This window comes from Thermobia domestica, chromosome 5, assembly GCF_964235325.1.
Source record: "Thermobia domestica chromosome 5, izTheDome1.hap1.1, whole genome shotgun sequence".
Lineage (NCBI taxonomy): Eukaryota > Metazoa > Arthropoda > Insecta > Zygentoma > Lepismatidae > Thermobia > Thermobia domestica.
Window position 1 is genome coordinate 312,050,733 of NC_137458.1, and position 21,574 is coordinate 312,072,306.

Below are 21,574 nucleotides of genomic sequence, written 5' to 3' on the forward strand. Positions count from 1 at the left end.
CATAAAATTTAAATTTTATAACAATATTCTCAGTGAATACTATTATGGAGAACTATTTTTTTTAATTCGATCGCTAATTTTTTTTTTTTTTTTTTTTTTTTTTGTTCACCAGGTCTCGGTAATCGTATGCCACGAAAAATGAAGTTTCTACAAGTGTTACTCCAGCATTTTTTTTTTTTTTTTTTGAGAAAGGGGTCCTCCAGGAGCGTTATTGATGGTGTAATTCCTACGTTTGTTATATAATATATAGATATAGATAGATATAAATATAGAGATACTGCGTATATATATAAAGATAAGTAGGAGCGGGTCTTTAAAATTACCGGTAGTTCGGAAAGATAATATGAAAATCTGGCATAATTTGCAAGAATCTATCTAGTCTAATATATATAAAATAAATAGTTTGTTTGTGTTTGTCTGTTTGTATGCGGCCTGGGGACCAGGCGAGTGGACCGAGAGTTACCAAATTTTAGTCAGGGGTACCCTGGCCCAGGCCCCAGATCAAGACCAATCTTTTTTTTTTTAATTCGGACCAGGAGGTCTCAGGGGGCGCTTACAGGAACATGTAAAAGTGATAGAAAATGGCCGATATTACTGTCGAATTCATAGTTTTCGCGGTCGCTGAAATCAATGGTGAAACTCTGATCACATTAACTTACAAATTCACCCTATTCGGGCCGGGGGTCACCGGGGGGATCGGATACCGAGACAAGTAAAAGTAATCCAAAATGACCGATATTAGTGTCAAATCCATAGTTTTCGCAGTCGCTGAAATCAATGGTGACAATTCCATTAGCGATGATATGCAAATTCAGCTATAATTGTATGCGGACCGGGAAAAATCTTTAAGTTTCTACGTCCCACGGTTATGCCGGTTAGGCTAAAGGAGACGGTGATGATGAGAGATGAGTGAAAGGATGGAATGAAGAAAGTGGGAGGAAACGGGACAACCCCGAGAAAACCCACGCACACGGTGTTTGTACACCACAAAGTTCACTTGGCAGGGGCTGGGATCGAACCCGGGACCCCAAGCACCAGAGGTGAACGCTCTACCACTGAGCCACCGCGGCCCCCAATGAGGTTGGAAGCTGGTCAGTCATGGCGGGAGGTGGCACATGCCATAGGAGTGACACAAAGTGTGATTTGCCGATTGTGGAATCGATTTCAAACAACTGGAAGTGTTCGAAGAAGACAAGGACAGGGCCGTCCACTAGCAACTAAAGCCAGAGACGATCGTTATCTGTTGTTAACAGCCCGTCGAAACTAGAATACAACTCTGCTACCGCGAGCCTTCCGAACAACAACAGGACGCATAATATCTACTCAAACGGTCCGCAATCGCCTTCGAGAAGGTGGTATCTACGCACATAGGCCTATGGTGTGTGTCCCATTAACTGCACGACACCGTGATCGAAGAGCGTAGGCGGAGGAACATCGTGGGTGGGGACGCAATGAATGGGGCAATGTTTTGTTCTCTGACGAGTCTCGATTCAGTGTAGAGCCTAATAATCGACGTGTTTTCATCTGGAGAGAGTGTGGAACACGACACAATCCCATGTTTGTGCGAGAAAGATCCCAGTATCATAGTGGTGGACTGATGGTGTAGGCAGGAATCAGCATTGGTGAGCGTACTGAGCTCCACATCATCCGAAATGGCTCTTTGACGGCTCTCAGATATAGGGATGAGATCATGAAAACTCTTGTTCTTCCTTATGCTGGTGCCATTGGTGATTCGTTCCTTTTTATGGATGACAATACTCGTCCTCACAGAGCTCGGTTAGTGGATGAGATGCTGAGGGTATCGCTCGGATGAAGCGGCTAGCATGCTCTCCGGATCTCGTTCCAGTTGAGCATGTCTGGGATATGCTTGGCAGACGAATTGCCGCTAGGTCAGTAAATCCAACAACCATTCCAGAGCTGGAAGTCGCTCTTCTGGATGAGTGGCACAACATCCCCCAAGAACTCATCGATAATCTGATTGAATCCATGCCACGCAGGTGCGAGGCTCTGTTGGCTATTCGAAGTGATCATATGACATATTAAGGAACAATCAGTGTTGTTGCTTTGCCTGTTTATGGGCAGTTCGAGAGGTGCACACATAACCGTCTTGTGTCATGAACCATGTGAACAAGGTTTTCCGTGCCCCAACACCAGTATGTGCCCCATTTTTCTAGTGTATCTTAAAGCATTCCTTCTTGTATGATATATATGAGTCAAACACAAGCTTATTCATACACTATCTTAAGGTCTTGTGTGATATTTCAGCTGAACCCCTAATTTTTTTTAGCATTATATACAGTATATATATATATATATATATATATATATATATATATATATATATATATATATATATATATATATAGTGGCGGATTCAGGATATGATCAAGGGAGGGGCTAAACCATAGTTTGCAGTTTTATCCAGTGTAAAGCAGGATTGAAGCCCATTTTATGCAGTGTATACTTGAGTGTGAAGGGGGGGCTATAGCCCCCTTGGATCCGCCTCTGTATATATGTCAAATTCATATTAATGTCAAATTCATAGTTTTGGGGCTCCACAAGTTCATTAGTGACAGTTTTGGTGCCCTTTGTGTCCAAAATGAAACGTATTCTCCCCGTGCGAAGAATGGATATTCTGCTAGTCTGTAATAATAACTAACGGAAGTTTCACTTAATATATTTTCTCGCTGCTCAAATTTACTCACTTGTGCGGTATATGTGTGTAAAGTAGAATTAAAACCTATTGCTTTCAGTATTTTTCCGTTAGCGAAATACATTGTATATACAGTAGGACGTCGATAATCCTAACGTCAAAAATCCGAATGCGGTCCCTAGAAGCTTTTTACATTTTGTCTTAACGCTAGCGATAAACAAACAATAGCGTGTCCATCGACGTTATGTGAAGTCAGTGTTTTTACAAAAGTTCATTTATATGTAATTGTTTGTCATGTATTTTTATTTTTATTTTTTCTTAGGCCTATAAGTTTTAAGTGTGACTTACAAGAACAGTGTTTAGTCCTAACTTGCTTATTTAAATTGTTTAGTTTTGTTTAAAGATGTTTGTTCAATGTAACTTGTTAGCTGTAGAAGAAGAAGAAGAAAGGGTAGGTGCTTGTTGAAACTGTGTATAGCAGCAGTGTGTGTGTGAGTGAGCTCGTAGCCTATAGCTGCCTCATCGTTGTGTTCAATGTGCATTTTATTTTAACTCGGGAATTGTAAGAAATATTAACAATATTATTAAACCGAATTATTAAAGAACGAACCAGCGTTTGTGTGATACAGTCCATCATAAAGATTTGGTCCTCCTAACCAGATGTTAATACGTGTTTATGTGTTTATGTGACCTACGTGCTAAGACTTGTGTGTTAACAAGAAAGAAAAAACTGTGTGGGCGACAATGGAAGCTTACAATTCCCGAAAGCGTGTTTTAAAAGGAAAGGTCACTCGTGCTGAAAATTGCATAAACAATATCACAGAACAGGAAGATATTAGTGTAATTCAGGTCTACAAAAACAAAGTGAGTGAACTGTCACGTGAAACAAATGAGCTTTTGTTACTAGCCAGTAACTTGTGTGTCGAAGAAGAAATTTATTTGGTGCAAGAAGAAGAGCTTGCTGCTATTGAAGATAGACTTACAAAGCTTAACGTGAAATTAGTGGAAGTGCAGGGTAAAATATCTCACGCTTCTTCTAGTGATGTGAATAATCAAAAAAACACAACAGAAATTCGACTTCCAAAATTGCAGTTGCCATGCTTTAGCGGGAACTTAAATGATTGGCTTTCGTTTCGTGATTTGTTTATCGCAGCAGTGCATAATAATGAAAAATTGACGGGTGCACAAAAACTTCAGTACTTAAAAGCTAGTCTGCAAGGTGAAGCAGCAACACTTATTCAATCTATACAAATAACTGACGATAACTATAAAGAAGCTTGGGACCTGTTAAATTTAAGGTATCAAAATAAACGAGAATTAGTCACGTCCATCTTGCGGCGCTTTGTGAGTCAAGGTCAAGTGCAGCAAGAATCAGCTGGCGCGTTACGTCGGTTGTTGGATACAAGTGTTGAGTGTGTGCGATCGTTATCAGTGTTGGACATAAAAGTAAACGAATGGGATCCTTTGCTTATATTTCATATAACAGAGAAGCTAGACAGTGAAACAAAAAGGCAGTGGGAACTTTCATTGTCAGACAGTGAACTACCAACATTCGACCAATTGGTGAAATTCATAGATCATAGGTGTCGTGCATTAGCAAGTAGCACTTCCAATGCAAAATCAACCCCACCTAGTGAGCCAAACAAGAGTAATAAAAAATCAACAATAGCGCATCATGCTTCAGCTCAATTTTCGTGTTGCCAGTGCAAAAGCAAAAATCATCCTTTGCATAAATGTGATGACTTTCTTTCGCTGTCAGTTGACGAACGTCATTCTTTAGTGAAAAACAAAGCATTGTGCTTTAATTGCTTACAATCTAATCATAAACTGTCCAGTTGCAAATCAGCATCGTGTCGTGAGTGTGGCAAACGTCATCATACTTTACTTCATTTTCCAAATAAACAGAACTCAGGTGTTTCAGTGGGGACTCATTTTTCAAGTGAAACTAATGTGCAACATGCAGTGTTATTACAAACTGCAGTAGTAATGGTGAAGGATTCATATGGTAATTTACAACCTGTGAGAGCCTTGTTAGACTCAGCCAGTGAAAAAAGCTTTGTGTCAGAAAACTGCTCACAACGGCTTGGTTTACAAAAACAGCCTGTGTATGTACATGTTTCGGGGCTGAGTTCCAGTAATGTTGCTCGGGCAAAAGGTGTTGTTAATATTGTGTTTACATCAAGTTATGATGTTAAATCAGAATTTTCTATAGAAGCGTTAGTGTTGCCAAAGGTAACAGGTATGTTACCAAAACGGTATATTCATAAAAGCAAGCAGTGGTCGCATGTTAACAAGTTAACATTAGCAGATCCGAATTTTAATGTTCCTGACAGAATTGATCTGTTATTGGGTGCAGATATTTACCCTCAATTGCTATTGGCGGGTGTGTGTAGTGGTGTTGATGGTTCTCCCGTAGCAGTGAATACCAAATTAGGATGGGTGTTATTTGGTTCTATTGGCGACGATGAAGTGCGACGTAAAGAATTCACAGCGTCAACATATCATATCCAGTGCAACAGTGAAAGAATTTTGCAACAGTTTTGGGAATTGGAAGATATTCCTACACAAAAAATAATGTCGTCAGAAGAAAAGCAGTGTGAAATTTATTTCGAGAAGACCCATCAAAGAGATGAGACAGGTAGGTTTCATGTGCAGTTACCGTTTCGCGACAACAGTGCAAGACTTGGTGAGTCACGTGAAGTGGCAATTAAACGCCTTAAGCAAGTAGAAAGTCGTTTGAAGAAGAGGCCTAAAATGCGTCAATTATATGTAGATTTTATGCATGAATACGAGGTACTTGGGCATATGGAGATTATTCCAGAAAGTGAAATACTGAAACCAAACAGTGAAGTGTGTTATTTACCTCATCACGCAGTGTTGAAAGATTCCAGTTCTACAACAAAACTGAGAGTAGTTTTTGATGGTAGTTGTAAAACTTCATCTAATGTGTCATTGAATGATAAGTTACTTGTCGGACCTAGGTTGCAGTGTGACTTAATTCCATTACTTGTGCGTTTTAGACAACATAATGTGGCATTGACTGCTGATATTGAGAAAATGTATAGACAGGTGAGAATCCAACCCGAACATAGAGACTTCCAGCGAATTGTGTGGCGTGAAAAACCTAATCTTCCGATCAAAGATTACAGGCTTGTGACGGTAACTTATGGTACAGCTTCAGCACCATATTTAGCAGTGAAAAGTTTGCAGCAATTAGCGAAATATGAAGAAGAATCATTTCCTATCGCAGCGGCTGTAGTGATGCAAGACTTTTTTGTTGATGACTTGATCAGTGGTGCCAACTCAGTTAGTGAAGCAATTCAGTTACAAGAACAACTCAGTGCATTATTGCAGAAAGGAGGTTTTGAACTGAGAAAATGGGCATCCAACAGTCCCAACGTTTTGGACTCCGTACCCTCTCATTTGAAACAAGCGACGAGTAGTTTAGACTTTGATAGTAGTAATTCAGTGAAAACGTTAGGAATTCTGTGGTATCCATCAAATGATGTATTTTCGTATAATGTCAATCTTGTGTCAGTTAAGTCAGTTGTAACTAAGCGTAATATTTTATCAGAAAGTGCAAAAGTGTTCGATCCATTAGGTTTGATTTCTCCAACTACTATTATTGCGAAAATATTATTGCAAGAAATTTGGAAACTAAATTTAGAATGGGACAGTCCAGTTCCTGAATGGATTTTGAGAAAATGGAGGAATTACTACTCAGAGCTTTCTTTATTGAAAAACATCAAAATCAACAGGTGTATCAGTGTCACTCAGGCTACGAGAAGAGAGTTAATAGGATTTTGTGATTCTTCCGAAAAGGCCTATTGTGGAGTGGTATATATGAGGTCTGTATCTCAAGACGGCCAAGTGAGTGTGAACATTGTTATGGGAAAAACGAAGGTTGCTCCAATCAAACAAGTGTCCTTGCCCCGATTAGAGCTCTGTGGTGCCTTGCTATTAGCTAAAATGATTAATCTCATATTAAATTCATTACGTTTGGAAGTGCATGATGTAATTGCCTATTCTGACTCTACTGTTGTGTTATCGTGGCTGAATTCGGATTCAAGCAGATGGAAAGTATTTGTCGCGAATCGTGTAGCAAAGATTCAAACTCTTTTGCCATCAGTGAAGTGGCTCAAAGTGGATTCAAAGAACAATCCAGCAGACTGTGGTTCTCGAGGTTTATTACCTTCTTCCTTACTTGCACATCACTTATGGTTCTCAGGCCCAGAGTGGCTCAGAAACCCCATTCTACCAGAGTGCAATGAATATACAGTGGATTCAAAGTTAGTCAACCAAGAGGAAAGAAAACATATAGTTTGTATGCATGTTCATGTTGATACCTCCATTATTGACAATTGTTCATCGTTGGTGAAACTTGAGCGAATTGTTGCATATTGTAAGCGCTTTAGTAATAATTGTCGTGTGTCGCAAGGAAACAAGCATACAGGTCCACTTACAGTAACAGAACTTTTCTATTTACATATTGTTTCAACTTTTACAGTTCTTTCAAATATTGTACCAATTCATCTTTTGTGTGTATCTTGAACTAGATCGTTCAAGGGTGGGGGCTATGTTTAGTCCTAACTTGCTTATTTAAATTGTTTAGTTTTGTTTAAAGATGTTTGTTCAATGTAACTTGTTAGCTGTAGAAGAAGAAGAAGAAAGGGTAGGTGCTTGTTGAAACTGTGTATAGCAGCAGTGTGTGTGTGAGTGAGCTCGTAGCCTATAGCTGCCTCATCGTTGTGTTCAATGTGCATTTTATTTTAACTCGGGAATTGTAAGAAATATTAACAATATTATTAAACCGAATTATTAAAGAACGAACCAGCGTTTGTGTGATACAGTCCATCAAACAGTGTTATTTAGAGTACAAGCAAGTTCTTCAGAAACATTAAATGTAAGTAGCCTTACGTACGGTATTGTAATTACTGTATGTACTGAATAACCACTGTATCGATAGAAGAACATGCCGTACAGTATGTAAGCCTAAATGGCATTTTCTTGGTCATTTTCGAAAAATCCGAACAATTTGAAAATCCGAATACCTGTGGTCCCAATTAGTTCGGATTTTCGACTTCCCACTGTATATGTTGCAGACATGTTACAGCAAGTAAGATTACTAGCTTCAGGCTAACAAATAGTTTTTAAACTACATTTTCCTGTTTTTGCCAATATTTCCGAACAAACGATTTTTTCTAATGGTTTCAAAATTTCCGGAATTTTACATAGAACAATCAAAATATCTCTATGAAATATATGTTTGATTTAACATATTAACTAAAATGATTCTGTGATTAAATGATGATTCTGATAATACCCAAATTTTCCGTTTTTTCCCCAGCTCGGAAAAACAGTAAAAACACTGTTTTTTTAACCAAAAATTTCCGTTTTTTTCACAGGCCTTCACAATACTAGTCTGAACACACACTCCTAACGATGGCGAATGTTAACACCACGACATCGGCAACTATAACTAAAATGAACACGTGACCATCGCCACTAGACCTTGGCACAATGGCAGAGCGTTGCATTGTCTGATGAATCCCGATATCTTCTTCATCATGACGATGTGAGAATGCGAATACGTAGTGTTCATAGGGAACAGCTCCTTGACATCTGTACTGCGGGACGGAGACAAACTGGCTGCGGCTTAATTATTATCTGGGGAACATTCAGGTGAGCATCCATGTGTCTAGTGGAGCTTGAGCAAGGCACCATGACGGCCGAGGTATCGCACGCTGCTTGCAGACTACGTACACCGCTTCATGACGGCCATGTTTCCCATCGGTAGTGGCATTTTTCGACAAGATAATGCACAATGTCGCAAGGCCAGGAGTGTGATGGAGTGGTTCGAGGAACACAGGAGCGAGTTCCAAGTGATGTGCTGGCCCCCAAACTCTCCGGATCTGAACCCAATCGATCACATCTGGGATGTGATTGAACGTGACGTGAGGGTGCATCACCCCCTCCCCGGAATTTACGGGAATTAGATGACCTGTGTGTGCATATGTGGTGCCAACTCTCACCAGCGACCCACCGAGGAACATTGCGACCATGCCAAGACGCGCTGCCGTTGTTATTCATGCCAAAAGGTGGATATACTAACAATTAGGTAGGTAGTCATAACGGTCTGGCTGATGTGTGTGTATATTTTAACTTGTATATTTTGTCTCGACTCGAATTTCGAGACGTCTCGACTCGAATTCGAGTCGAGTCGAGACAGAGACTGTCGAGTCGAGACACGAGTCGAGACAGCAACATATTTTCGAGTCGAGACACGAGTCGAGACAACATTTTCTCGAGTCGAGTCGAGACAGGCTCAAATCTCGACTCGACTCGACTCGAATGCAACCCTAAAAGTCAATGAGCTCCGGTACCAATTGTTCAGGCTGAAGAAAGGTGAAATCGAATCTGGGCAGTTGTCACCACGTGTGATTACACTGTACCTTCACGCTAAAGAGCTAATTATCAGGCAGCTATCTGGAAGAGATACCTTGAAAAGCATTCCAACATTCTCACCTCAGATGGCCATGGATGACAATTCGAAGATGGCCAACTACAAATTGAGTAGATGAAAGGTCCTCCAACTCTAGATACAATTTTGGAGTTCCTGGAGTGCAAATGTAACAAAGAGTGTAGGTCTTCTAGTTGTCAGTGTATTAGCAACAACCTGAAATGCACACCTGCTTGTAAATTTCAGATATGTAGTAACATGTTAGAAGAACATAATCTTTACATTTAGGAGAACACAGATGAGGACAGTGATGAAAACATGTAACACGATAGAGTGGTGCATCAAGGTATATACACGGTTTACTTAGAAGCAATACCAAATTTTAAAAATGTGTAGATAAAATTTCGTATAGTAGCATATGCATATGTATTCTATTTTACAGATAGAATAACCTGTAAAATATGGTGTGAAACCAGGTATAGTAACGTTCATGTAATACTTACGAGGCATAGTAAATTAGATACAGATAGTTTTCCCATATACCTTAAAGATGATTTCAATATCATTATTTTTTTTTTACATCATACAAATATTTTGGGCTATGTTAATATATCATCATATAAAAGTATTATGTGTGAAAGAGTAATAAATAACAATCTTATGATAAAATAAAAATAGTTTAAAAATAGTATATATACACTTTCCAATATATTACTTAAAATCAAATATGTATGTACTCAAGCACGTAGCCAGGATTTCGTGAAGGGGGGTGCGTGACATGAAACTGTGGTCATCACTCCAGGGGTTCGATCATTCTAAACAATTTTACTGGAACATATATTGGTTCGTTTAGCCAGCATTTCGTAACGGGAGGGGTGGGGGGCGTAACACGAAATTCTGTAGACCCAGGAGCTCGATCAATCTAAACTACTTTACTATCAACATATATTGGTTTGTGAGGATATGTTAGTAAATATTTTAATAAACTATGAAGAAATCTCGAGTAAAATAATAAAAGAAAAGACGTATTGAAAAAGATTATACAATATTTACATCCTTCCTCTGTTTATTCAAATATAACAATTCTCCTTTCATTATGACCTCAACTATTATAAAAAGTATATATTCAATATTATAAAAAGTACATACTCAATAATGTCTTGTAAAATATTTTGCAATATCTGCATTCCTTTTTCTGTTGAATCAAATGTTAACAGAATTTTCTTTCCACATATATTTTTGTTTTTATTATTCCGTGAACTATTGTCTGTTTCAAATGACAGGTTAAAGGAACAGTAGAAACTTGTTTTTGAAATAACATGTTTGATATTGCAAGGATGCGATGACGAAAAATTATGATAAAAAATGTCCACGCTGTTACACAACGACACTATGCTTTCCGAAGCTTGAAATCTCCCTGACTAGTAGCAGAAATTCTGAGAATTTCGCAACTTTTCTACAAATTTCAAATTCCCTGACACTTTGCAGGATATCTCGCTCACCTCCCAACCATGTATTGCAAGCAATACAAATTTCCTCATAATAAAGAGTAACCAAAAGCTTCCTGTAGTTTATTTTTAACGCTGATCCTTCTTTTTCTCATTTCATTTTGTTTCATCCTTCCCTAATTTTTTTCATTTCTTGTCTCGAAAAGGTGGGGTTCAAACCCCCCGGACCCCCCCCTTTGCTATGTGCCTGATGTACTTCGTCCGTATAGGTAGATCTATATACTGTATTGTGAGTTTGTGTGTGTGCGTGTCAGAATGTAGAGTTTATGATTATTCATATGAATACTATTCAATATTGCCTCGTAAATAATATTTTGTACCTTCAATATGTAAGTAATTACGTAATTTACAGTTACATATTCTTTTCATACACGCTTAGTAAATTTTACTGTGTATGAATGTTTGCTTAATTTCCTTCAATGTTTTACAGCATATTGCAATTGTAAACCAAGAAATGCAATAAATGTTAACTACATATTTAACACTACATATTTCTGCCTAAATCACTATCACAAATGTTTCATTCATATCGTGTAATAAAAGTCAGACCCATATGTTGACAACGTAATATTTCTAATATTTGAATTCTTAGAAACCTACATCTAGCAGTGCATAAAAGAAATTATTTCCGTTGTTTGTAAAGATACCGTTATGATTCAGGTGTCATTTGAAAGCCCTTGAAATGCGTAACTTTGTTTACTCCATGGTGTTTTTGTGTAAATATAGCCGTCTCATAGTTATTCGCCATTAAAGATTGCGAATGAATGTATGACAATGACATTTCTCCACTTTCAGGCACTATATTTCAAAATGGCGGCAACGATTAGAAAAGTTTTGGTATTAAAATGTAGGCCTGGAATATATTCTCGACAATAAAGCAAGAATTAAGTTCCTATCTTGAACGATAGCGCAATTATAATCGTTTAAAATTGCTATGGTGAAATCAGTAGGCGGTCATATTGATGACGTTATATTAGCAGCTGTCGAGCTGTGCTGGATGAAAGTCCACCAAACGGTTTTGACATACTGGACCACAGGGGCAGATCCAGGGGGGGCGATCGGGGCGATCGCCCTCCCCCCAGAAGAGGAAATTTTCTTATTTTATATATATAAATAAAACCCATCCCAAAGTTTGTAGCCCTTAAAAGTAGCAGTATGACTACCCACCGCCCCCCCCCAGAAGTCGGTCCTGAATCCGCCCCTGCTGGACCACGTATCTGTTCGAAAAATATTGGGGGATTACATTTTTTGGGGACAGAGTAATATATATATATATATATATACTTTTGTCCTGCGGGTCCGACAAGTTCTGCGGGACCATTACTTTCGCCTCTTAGCCCATTTCATACATGACAAATTAATTAAGGAAACAATATTGACAAATCTCAAAGCCATACTAATACATATTATTTCTAGGGCACCTAGTAGTAAACATTTTTTTTTTAACTGAAATGGGCCCACGACTCATTTTTGTTTTACTTATCTTTTGTGTGCTGTTTTGTTTATGTAATGTAGTAAACCTGTTTGATGCTACATTTCTAATTTCATGTTTGTATTGTATATGGAGTAAAAAAAAAAAGTCTTTAAATGGGCCCCCATCGAACGGCGGGGAGCTTCCCTGGTGGGCAGTTGCCCAATACCCCCCATAAGTTACGGCCCTGGGTGTAACAACAAATTGGGAGGAAATAAAATGTGTCCCCAAATTTAGTATCCTCAAACCTTTTTTCTATTCCCTACTTAATAATAATAATAATAATAATAATAATAATAATAATAATAATAATAATAATAATAATAATAATAATAACAATAATAATATGAACTGCGTTCTGGTAGTGATTAGGGCTGATAGTGATCTCCTGGACACAGGTGTCCGGATTTATTTTCAGGTTTACGAAAATATTACAGATCGATGCAAGAAGTGATTTGCACTAAGGATCAATTACTCAGATATATAGAAAAGGTTTTACACCTGTATACCTTCTTATTTTTGGATAAATTAGAAAGTTGTTCATCACCTCCGTGTAATACATATACTATAAAAGTGTATGGCAAAAATAAATGAAAAATTACAAAATGATAAAAAGTAAGAGCATCGAGTGGGATTCGCACCAGGGTCAAAAGTACTAAATCCGAACAGAAAACAAGAATTTAGCACGCATTGCTATCGAAATAACTATGAAGTTTTATTCCCATTTTATGGATAGAGCGAATTTCTTAACAACTCCCCCCTTTAAAAAAAACGAATATTGTGGTCGAAAAGCGTGTGTGCTTTACTTACAATCAAGTTTTCTGCATTTACCAAATATTATGATGTTCTAAATGAATCTTTACATTAAGTTATAAAAAGAGACCTGAGCATTTCAAACAGCAAACTGTGAGCTGTGTTCGGAAGTCTCGTTAATTTTTCCTTTGACTTCCCCTACTACTACGTCGACTGTGCTGTTGCCAAACCTACAATTTTAAGGAACTTAGAAAAAATCGGGCATGCAATTATATTTTTTAGAAGTATACATCATCATCGTAGGTATTCTGTCATTACAGGCAGGTTGCTTGCCGCAACTGAGAAGCTTCCATGCTCCACGGTCTTCAGATAACCTCTTCGTCTTCAAGCACGATTTTTCTGTTTTGATATCGTCCATTAATTGTAGTCCCCTTCGCCCCCTCTCTCTCTTTCCTGCCATCATACCTTCTGAAACATCCCTCATGATACTGTTCCTTCTTGTCCAATGTCCCAACCAGTTGCTTTTCCTCTTCTTAATAATATCTAAAAAAAAAAAGTTCTTTTCTTATCCCCATTCCTAATATCCTCTAGGACGTCTCTCATGATACAGTTCCTTCTTATCCAATGTCTTAACCAGTTTCTCCCTCTTCTTAATAATATCTAAAATTGTTCTCTTCTCCACCATTTCTAACAAGGGACCTCACCCAATTGTCCGGCTCCGATTTCAATGAAATTTTTCTAGCTGATAGAGGACATATATGTATTATTTGTGATAACAGAATTTTTTGCCATGGTGCATGTTTTCTATTTTTTTATAATTTTTAAGAGTTGTGATGTGGTTATTAAAGATTACTGTAGAAGTCCCTTACTAACCTTTGTAAACGTAGCGTTAATGAAAGAACAACCATGTAAATACATGTAAGACCTAGGGGGAAGTTGTATGGTAGGTACGACCTTGACGGCAGCCATCTTGAAATCCGCCATTTTGAATTAAGGTCAATTTTTTTAAAATAGATATAGGGTGATATGAGACATAATTTCGGGCTAGAATTTAATCAGGAAGACAATGGTGAAGCTAGTTTTGAGATACACCTATTTGGGGAAATTACAGGCATTTAATTCTTCGCTTACTACGTGCGAAAGTCCCTTACCTCTGCTTCTAACCCGCGTATTAATGATAATAAGTGTATAAAAGGTTCTGTAATACATATTATGTCTAGAGGGAAGTGATACGTTAAGGGTATCCTTGACGGCAGCCATCTTAAAATCCGCCATTTTGAATTACAGTGAATTTTGAAAAATGAAAACCATAGAATATGATACCTCATTTTAATAGCAAATTTTCCCAAAAAGCCAATGGTATGCTTATTTTTGTTCTATAATTAACCAGTGTAAATTTAGGACTGCTTTCTATGTGCACCAAACGTCCATTTTTCGATCTTTCAAATTGGCAACACTTCTAATTTTCACCGCATGTTTTAAGATTCCAACTGGCATTATGCAATTGTTGCCATGGTTCATGTTTTCTAAATTTATTACATTTTTTAAGAGTTGCGATTTGTGAGTTCGTGAATAGTGTTGGGATAGGCATCCAGCAATCTTTCTGAATTTTGAAGACTTGCAATGTAATTATTTGGTTTGGGTACAAAACCTCGCGGCCAGAACCTCGCGGCGACAACCTCGCGGACCAAAACCTCGCCTGGCCAAAACCTCGCCTCCCAAAACCTCGCGGCCCAAAATCTCGCCAGGCCGAAACCTCGCCTGGCCAAAACCTCGCCGCCCAAAACCTCGCGGGACAAAATCTCGCCGGGCCAAAACCCCGCCTGGCCAAAACCTCGCCGCCCAAAACCTCGCGGGCCAAAATCTCGTGGGGCCAAAACCTCGCCTGGCCAAAACCTCGCCACCCAAAACCTCGCGGGCCAAAATGTAACTGTTCCAACAGATGATAAGGATGACGGTATAAAAGACGCTGTTTCAGAAGAAGTATCACGGGTATTTGACCAAGTCCCGCGATACCATATGAAAATTCAATTTCTGTATTAGAGGATTTCAATGTGAAGGTAAGGCAACAGGATGTTTTTAAACTGGTTATAGGGAAAGAAAGTCTGCATAAGGAAAGTAATGACAACTAACGAGGTTAGTTTCGTGAACTTTGGAACATCCACAAACTTAAAATTTTAACAAAAATCTAATAATATTTATGAAAATATGAAACAATATATGAGTTTTTACGACGTCCCTTGATTATGTCCTATAGGTTAAAGGAGACGTAGATGACCAGGATGAAGGAAATGATCGAATAAAGAAAGTGGGAAGAAACGGTAATAACCCGAGAAAGCCCACGCACACGATGTTTTGTATCTTATTATTATTATTATTATTATTATTATTATTATTATTATTATTATTATTATTATTATTATTATTATTATTATTTATAATGTGGAATTGCATATTAGGAAACACATTGGATAAATTTTAAAGAAAAGTTTCATTCGCGGCGAGGTTTTGGCACGGCAAGATTTTGGGCGGCGAGGTTTTGGCCCGGCGAGATTTTGTCCCGCGAGGTTTTGGGCGGCGAGGTTTTGGCCACGCGAGGTTTTGGGCGGCGAGGTTTTGGCCACGCGAGGTTTTGGCCCGGCGAGATTTTGTCCCGCGAGGTTTTGGGCGGCGAGGTTTTGGCCACGCGAGGTTTTGGCCCGGCGAGATTTTGTCCCGCGAGGTTTCGGGCGGCGAGGTTTTGGCCACGCGAGGTTATGGCCCGGCGAGATTTTGTCCCGCGAGGTTTTGGCCGGCGAGATTTTGGGCGGCGATGTTTCGGCCGCGAGATTTTGTCCGTATACCAATTATTTATTTTAAACGAGAATACATGAAGAACCTGTGGACCTATGCGACTTAAAGAAATACAAATGAAATTATAACAAATTGGTGTTATACGAACACAAAATTATCAGGAAATGTAGCCTATATGTTGCGCAATCGACAAACAATAAAATATTTTTAATAAATACATTTAAAAAACAGCAGCAATGTTAGATAATATCAAAGAGGCATTATATGACTGTTCTTACAACATTGTTTGTATCCTCGTCGCCAAAAGTGCCTTTACATCGCCGTGACGGGTATGTGACCGCGCAGTACTCCAAGGAAGGGATGGTTGCATAAGAAATTGTGATTAATTTTGAACAGTTTTTATTTTGACTAGGGAAATAACATAGATATATGGAGCAAAGAAAAAGATTTGAAGCATCAGTACACTATCATCTCTGAAAAGATTCGTATTCTCAGTTTTTCATTTTATTCTCTTATATGTTAAGTTAATAACTGCTGACAACTGCTACTAGCGCTTTTCACTCTTCAGGAATTTAACACGACATGTTCGCAGAACACTTTTCTAAGTCCTAAATGTATGCGTGAATTATTTCATTCCTCTCACTGTCCTTATTTCAGAATGGAAACTGAATATGCTGAACGTGAGTATGTTTCGCTGTCGTCAAGCAAGGGTTGTAATAAATGTAAATAAGATTCTTATTATTAAATAAAACACAGAAGTATCTATTCCATGTATAGCACAATATAATACAATAATTAACCAACACGATAATCACTAACGCCCGCAGGATTTTTTCGAACGGGGGGGGGGGCTAAAAACCGATATAGAGTTTTTTGATTTATTGCCCTATATATATATCAAAAGTCATAGTTTATCATTGATAGCGTATATCCTCTTACCTTTTAAAATCGCCAGTGTAACCTATTAGTCAGAACATACATCTCCAGATATAATGTAGAGAGAAAAGAAGGAAAGAGATATGAAAAGTGGCGTAACTAATTTTACTGCACCCTGGATAATCCATTACTCATACCCGCCCTCTGTCCCAGGCATTTCAACTGCTGCGTTATATATATATATATGTTCCATGTCAGAAGGGCCCGAAAAAGGGCTAGGATAGAAAGGCCCCGCGTCAAAAGGGCAAGTTCAAAAGTGGCCCCACGACAAAAATGCCCGAGTCGAAAATGCACAGCGTGAAAATGTTCTCCACGTTAAAGGGGCCCTGGTCAAATATCATCGCGAGATGAGAAGAGAGTCCGAGACAAAAGAGCCCTATGTAAAAAAAACGGACAAAGTGGACACCACCCCAAAAGGACACGGGTCAAAAGATTCTTGCGAGTAAAGAGGCAGAGTCAAAAGGGCCTTGTGTCAAAAAAGCTGGGTCAAAAAGAACCCCGTTTCAAAAGGGCACAGGTCTAGACGGTCCCGCGTCAAAATGACCCCGCGGCAAAAGGCCCCGAGTCAAAAAGGCCCCGCGTCAAAAGGAGCCAAGTCAAAAGAGCCCCGCGTCAAAGGGGTCGGCAAATACAATTCCACGGCTAAAAAACCTGAGATCAGGAGTGAAAATCAGGAGAAAGATACATATGATCAGTGGCGTAACTAATTTTATTGTGCCCTGATCGTTCATCCAACTCATACCTTCCCCCTGCCGCCCGCATTTCAGCTGGTATATATATATATATATATATATATATATATATATATATATATATATATATATTTCTATGTCAGAAGGGCACGCACAAAGGACAAGAATAGAAATGCCCGAATAAAAAGGGTCGAAAGGGCCCTGCGACAAAAGGATCCGAATCAAAACAGCCCCGCTGTCAAAAGGGCCGGAATCAAAAGGACGTCGCGACAAAAAGCCCCTATCAAAAATGTCCGAGTCAAAAGGGACCTCACCTCAAAAAGGACACGGGTCAAAACGGTCCCGGGTCAAAAGCGTTACAGGTGAAAGGGCACCGCGAAAGGAAGCCCGAGTCAAAAAGGCCTCCGTTAAAACGGGACGAGTCAAAAGACCCCTGTGTCAAAAAGGACCGACTCAAAAGGCTCCGCGTCAAAAGGGCCCGGCAAATATAATTTCACGGCGAAAAAGCCTGAGATCAGGACTGGAAATCATGAGAAAGAAAGAGATATGATCAGTGGTGTAACAAATTTTACTGCGCCCTGGTCATTGATCATGTATTTAATCATACCTGCCCCTGCCCTGTCCCACACAGAGTTGATGTATATATATATACAGATGGTGATCAGAAAAATGGAAACACCTGAACGAAATTGCAACTTACCAGATTAATATGGCGTCGGGCCACCTTTCACCTTCAGAACAGCCTTGATGCGACGTGGGATGGAGGCACAGAGGTCGTGAATGGTAGCAAATGGAATTTTACACCATTCCTCGTGCAGGGCATCGGCCAGTTCTGGGAAATGGAAGGAGGTGGAAATCGTTGCCGGAGTCGTGTTTCCAAGACGGACCACAAATGTTCAATTATGTTCAGATCTGGGGATTGGGCGGGCCAGGGGAGGTGTTGAACTTCATCCCGATGTTCCTCAAACCACGCTGCAACAACGCCAGCTGTGTGAATGGGTGCATTATCATCCTGGAAGATGGCGTCATTGTCCGGGAACAACATCCGGACCATAGGATGCAAGTGGTCTCCTAAAATTGCGACATAATCGTTGGCAGTGATTCATCCACTAAGTATGACCACAGGACCCAATGAAACCGATGATATGGCGGCCCACACCATCACCGAGTCGCCGCCATGTTTCACAGTTCTGCGGAGACACTGCAGATCATAAGCTTCTTTGGGCGTTCTCCACACATAAACATGGCCCGTGGTTGGGAATAGGGTGAAGGATGACTCATCCGACCATATCATACGTTTCCAGTCCTTAACGGTTCAAGTTGCATGGTCGCGGCATCATTTGCGGCGTGCGAAAGCGTTATGGTCCCTGATGAGCTGTTTGGCCCGTGCAACACGACCCCGTAAGTTCATGTCATGTAATTCGCGGCGGACTGTGATTGTCGAAACAGGGTGGGGGAGGTGCTGATTGAGTTCCTCCGTCACTTGCTCCGCAGTGGCACGACAGTTCTGCGTGACAATGCGCTTTAATACCCGGCGTGACCTGTCACTCATGATTTTCTTCCGCCCACTGTTCCGCTTCCCCGATGTGGTTTTCCCGTGTGTTGTGTAGGCCGTCATCACTTTCGACACTGTCCCATGCGACACACCTAACACAGTAGCCACTGCCGTCACACTCACTCCACATAACCGCGCACCAACAATTTGCCCTCTTTGAAAATCTGAGAGGTCTCCCATTTTACACTGCCTCCTTCTGCTGCAGCCACTGGACACTGCTGTTCCACTGCGCCTGACGTAGTATGGAGACCGACCTAACACACCACCACCAGCGGTCCGGCGCTGCGGGCGCCACGACACAACTGCCAACACATACATCTGACGTGTTGCCAACTACAGGTGTTTCCATTTTTCTGATCACCATCTGTATATAGTTCTGTCAGAAGGACACGGACAAAAAGGCGAAGACAGAAATGCCCAAGTAAACTGGACCCCGGTCAAAAGGGACCGGCGACTAAAGGGTCCAAATCAAAAGGGCCCCGCTGTTAAAAGTGCCCAAGTCAAAAGGTCGTCGCGACAAAAGGGTCCTATCTAAAAATGCCCGGTGAAAAAGGACACTGCATCAAAAGGGCACGGGTGAAGGCTGTCCCGTGTCAAAAGTTCCCGAGTCGAAAGGGCCACGCTACAAAATGCCCCGAGTCAAAAGAGGCCCCGCGTCAAAAAGGCCCCTTGATAAAAGGCCCGGTAAATACAATTCCACGGCTAAAGAGCCTGAGATCAAGAGTGGAAATCAGGAGAAAGAAAGATATATGACCACTTACGTAAGTATTTTTTACTGAGCTTTGGATCGTTGATCATCTATTTACTCATAACTTCCCCCTGCCCAACGCATTTCAGCTGGTGAATATATATTCTATGCCAGAAGGGCGAGGAGCGAAAGGGCCCCATGACAAAACTGCCCTAGTTAAAAACGGTCCCGCGTCTAAAGGGCTTGGCGACCAAAGGGGCCGAGTCAAAAGGGGCCAAGTCAAAACGGCCCCGGGTAGAAAAAGTCCGGGTAAGGAGTCGGCGGCAAATGAGGCCGCGTCAAAAGGGCGCTTTTTCAAAAGTGCCCTGTCAAAAGGTCCGGAGTCAAAACGGCCCCGCACAAATACCGTTCGAGTCGAAAATGCCACACGTAAAATAGTCCCGACTGAAAAAGGCCCCGCGTCAAAATGGCCCGGTTCCACGGCTAAAAAGACTGAGATCAAAGCACGAGAGGAAATCGAGAATACACAAGTGTATATTGTCCCTTTGGTAAGTTGATGATTTTGTACAAAAGAAGGAAAAATATCTGTAGTTATTAGTAGCAAATAGGAAATTTGAATCGTGATATAAATTTTGTTTGGTTGTTGATTGTTCTGCAACAAATGCTATTACTTAAGTCATTCTCCATTAAAGTAAGGTTGCACTCCCGTCTTTCGGAGTTTGTATTCTCGTTACTTTATATATTATTCATTTTCCCCTTAGTTCTAAAATTCGATTTCTAGCCCTGGATCAAAGTATAGTATGAAAAATATTCTGTGAAAGCGATTAGTTTAATTTTGCAGTCAGAAGACACATGTGGAGCTGTATACAGGGTTAGTCAAAAGTATTGGGACAGAACAATAATAACGACGTGCGTGGGTGGAGGCAAAAAATGTTACAATTGGCATTATTGCATTGAGTGGGGTCACCTTCGAACCGATCTTGAATTCCGCCATATTGCATATCACACAATATTATTAAATATAAAAGGTTATGTTTTTAGACTAACTTATACCTTAATATTCCTACAAATGAGAATGTGAACTGGTTTGTGACACATCATCTGTTTGGGACAGAGTATGCTCTGTTTTACAGGGTGTCCGATGTTTAAAAGTAAATTACAGACATTCATTAAAGCGACATCAGGTTCATCCCTATTTATCGTATGATCATACTTCAGGCCTCGTTTTATCACAATACAGCAGCCTTTTAAATGGTAAACTCCGCATCAAAAAATTGCGACAGCTAACGCCGTGCAGTTAGGCCACCAAATATACATCTTCTTATCACATAGTCGTGTCAGGTAAAGAGACCCCTCTCTCACCTCCTTTCTTCTCTTCCATACTAATATTAGCTAACAACATGAGCGCAATTTTTATTCAAACTATACATGTATTAGTATAGATAAAAAGAAATAACAAAAAAGAGACGAAACAAGATTTATAGGTTGATGTAGGGAGAAACTGAAACACCCACAATGAAAAATTGAAAGCAATGAATGTCTATTACACAGAGATTCAGAAATGAGCAGAGAGAGAGAGAGAGAGAGAGAGAGAGAGAGAGAGAGAAGAGGAAAGGAGAGGAGACGAAGAAAAAGTAACGGGAGAACAGATAAAACTGTGGAATTCAAACGTAGTAAGAAAATAACATTATAAAGTTCCGTTTCCAGAAATCCAACAGTAATATAGAAATAATGTTTGTTTTTACATAGTTTTTTCAGAACTATTCGAATATACAGACGATCCTTTAAATATTTATTATGTTACTTTCATAATGGATAGCATACTCAATTTCAAGCAGAACTGTAGATCTCCGAGACACATCTAGGATAATGTCAAAGGTTTAACACACATGCTTTGTTTCCGCGTGGTTCGATTGCAAATTCGGTAGTGTTCGTTGGACGTAATGATCCAAAATACATTCCAATATACCCAGTAGACAGCGTTGGTCATATCTTCCATTTCAGACTACTAATGCGAACTGAACGAAAAAAACGAAACGAAAAGAAAAGAGAAAGAAAGAAAAAA

The 21,574-nt window shown here is 39.8% G+C and overlaps 2 protein-coding genes across 2 annotated transcripts in view; both read left to right on the plus strand.

Moving 5' to 3' along the window:
• LOC145684962 (clotting factor G beta subunit-like) overlaps positions 1 to 21,574 on the plus strand; it is a 163,444-nt gene that overhangs the window by 39,176 nt on the left and 102,694 nt on the right. The gene's annotated exons all lie outside the window — the stretch shown is intronic.
• LOC145685647 (uncharacterized) lies at positions 3,398 to 7,204 on the plus strand. Its single transcript, XM_081758037.1, has one exon. It carries the CDS (start codon positions 3,398 to 3,400, stop codon positions 7,202 to 7,204), a length of 3,807 nt encoding a protein of 1,268 aa, XP_081614163.1.

Excerpts from the sequence above, each read along its gene's own strand:
- LOC145685647 (XM_081758037.1), top strand. The coding sequence starts at position 3,398 with ATGGAAGCTTACAATTCCCGAAAGCGTGTTTTAAAAGGAAAGGTCACT.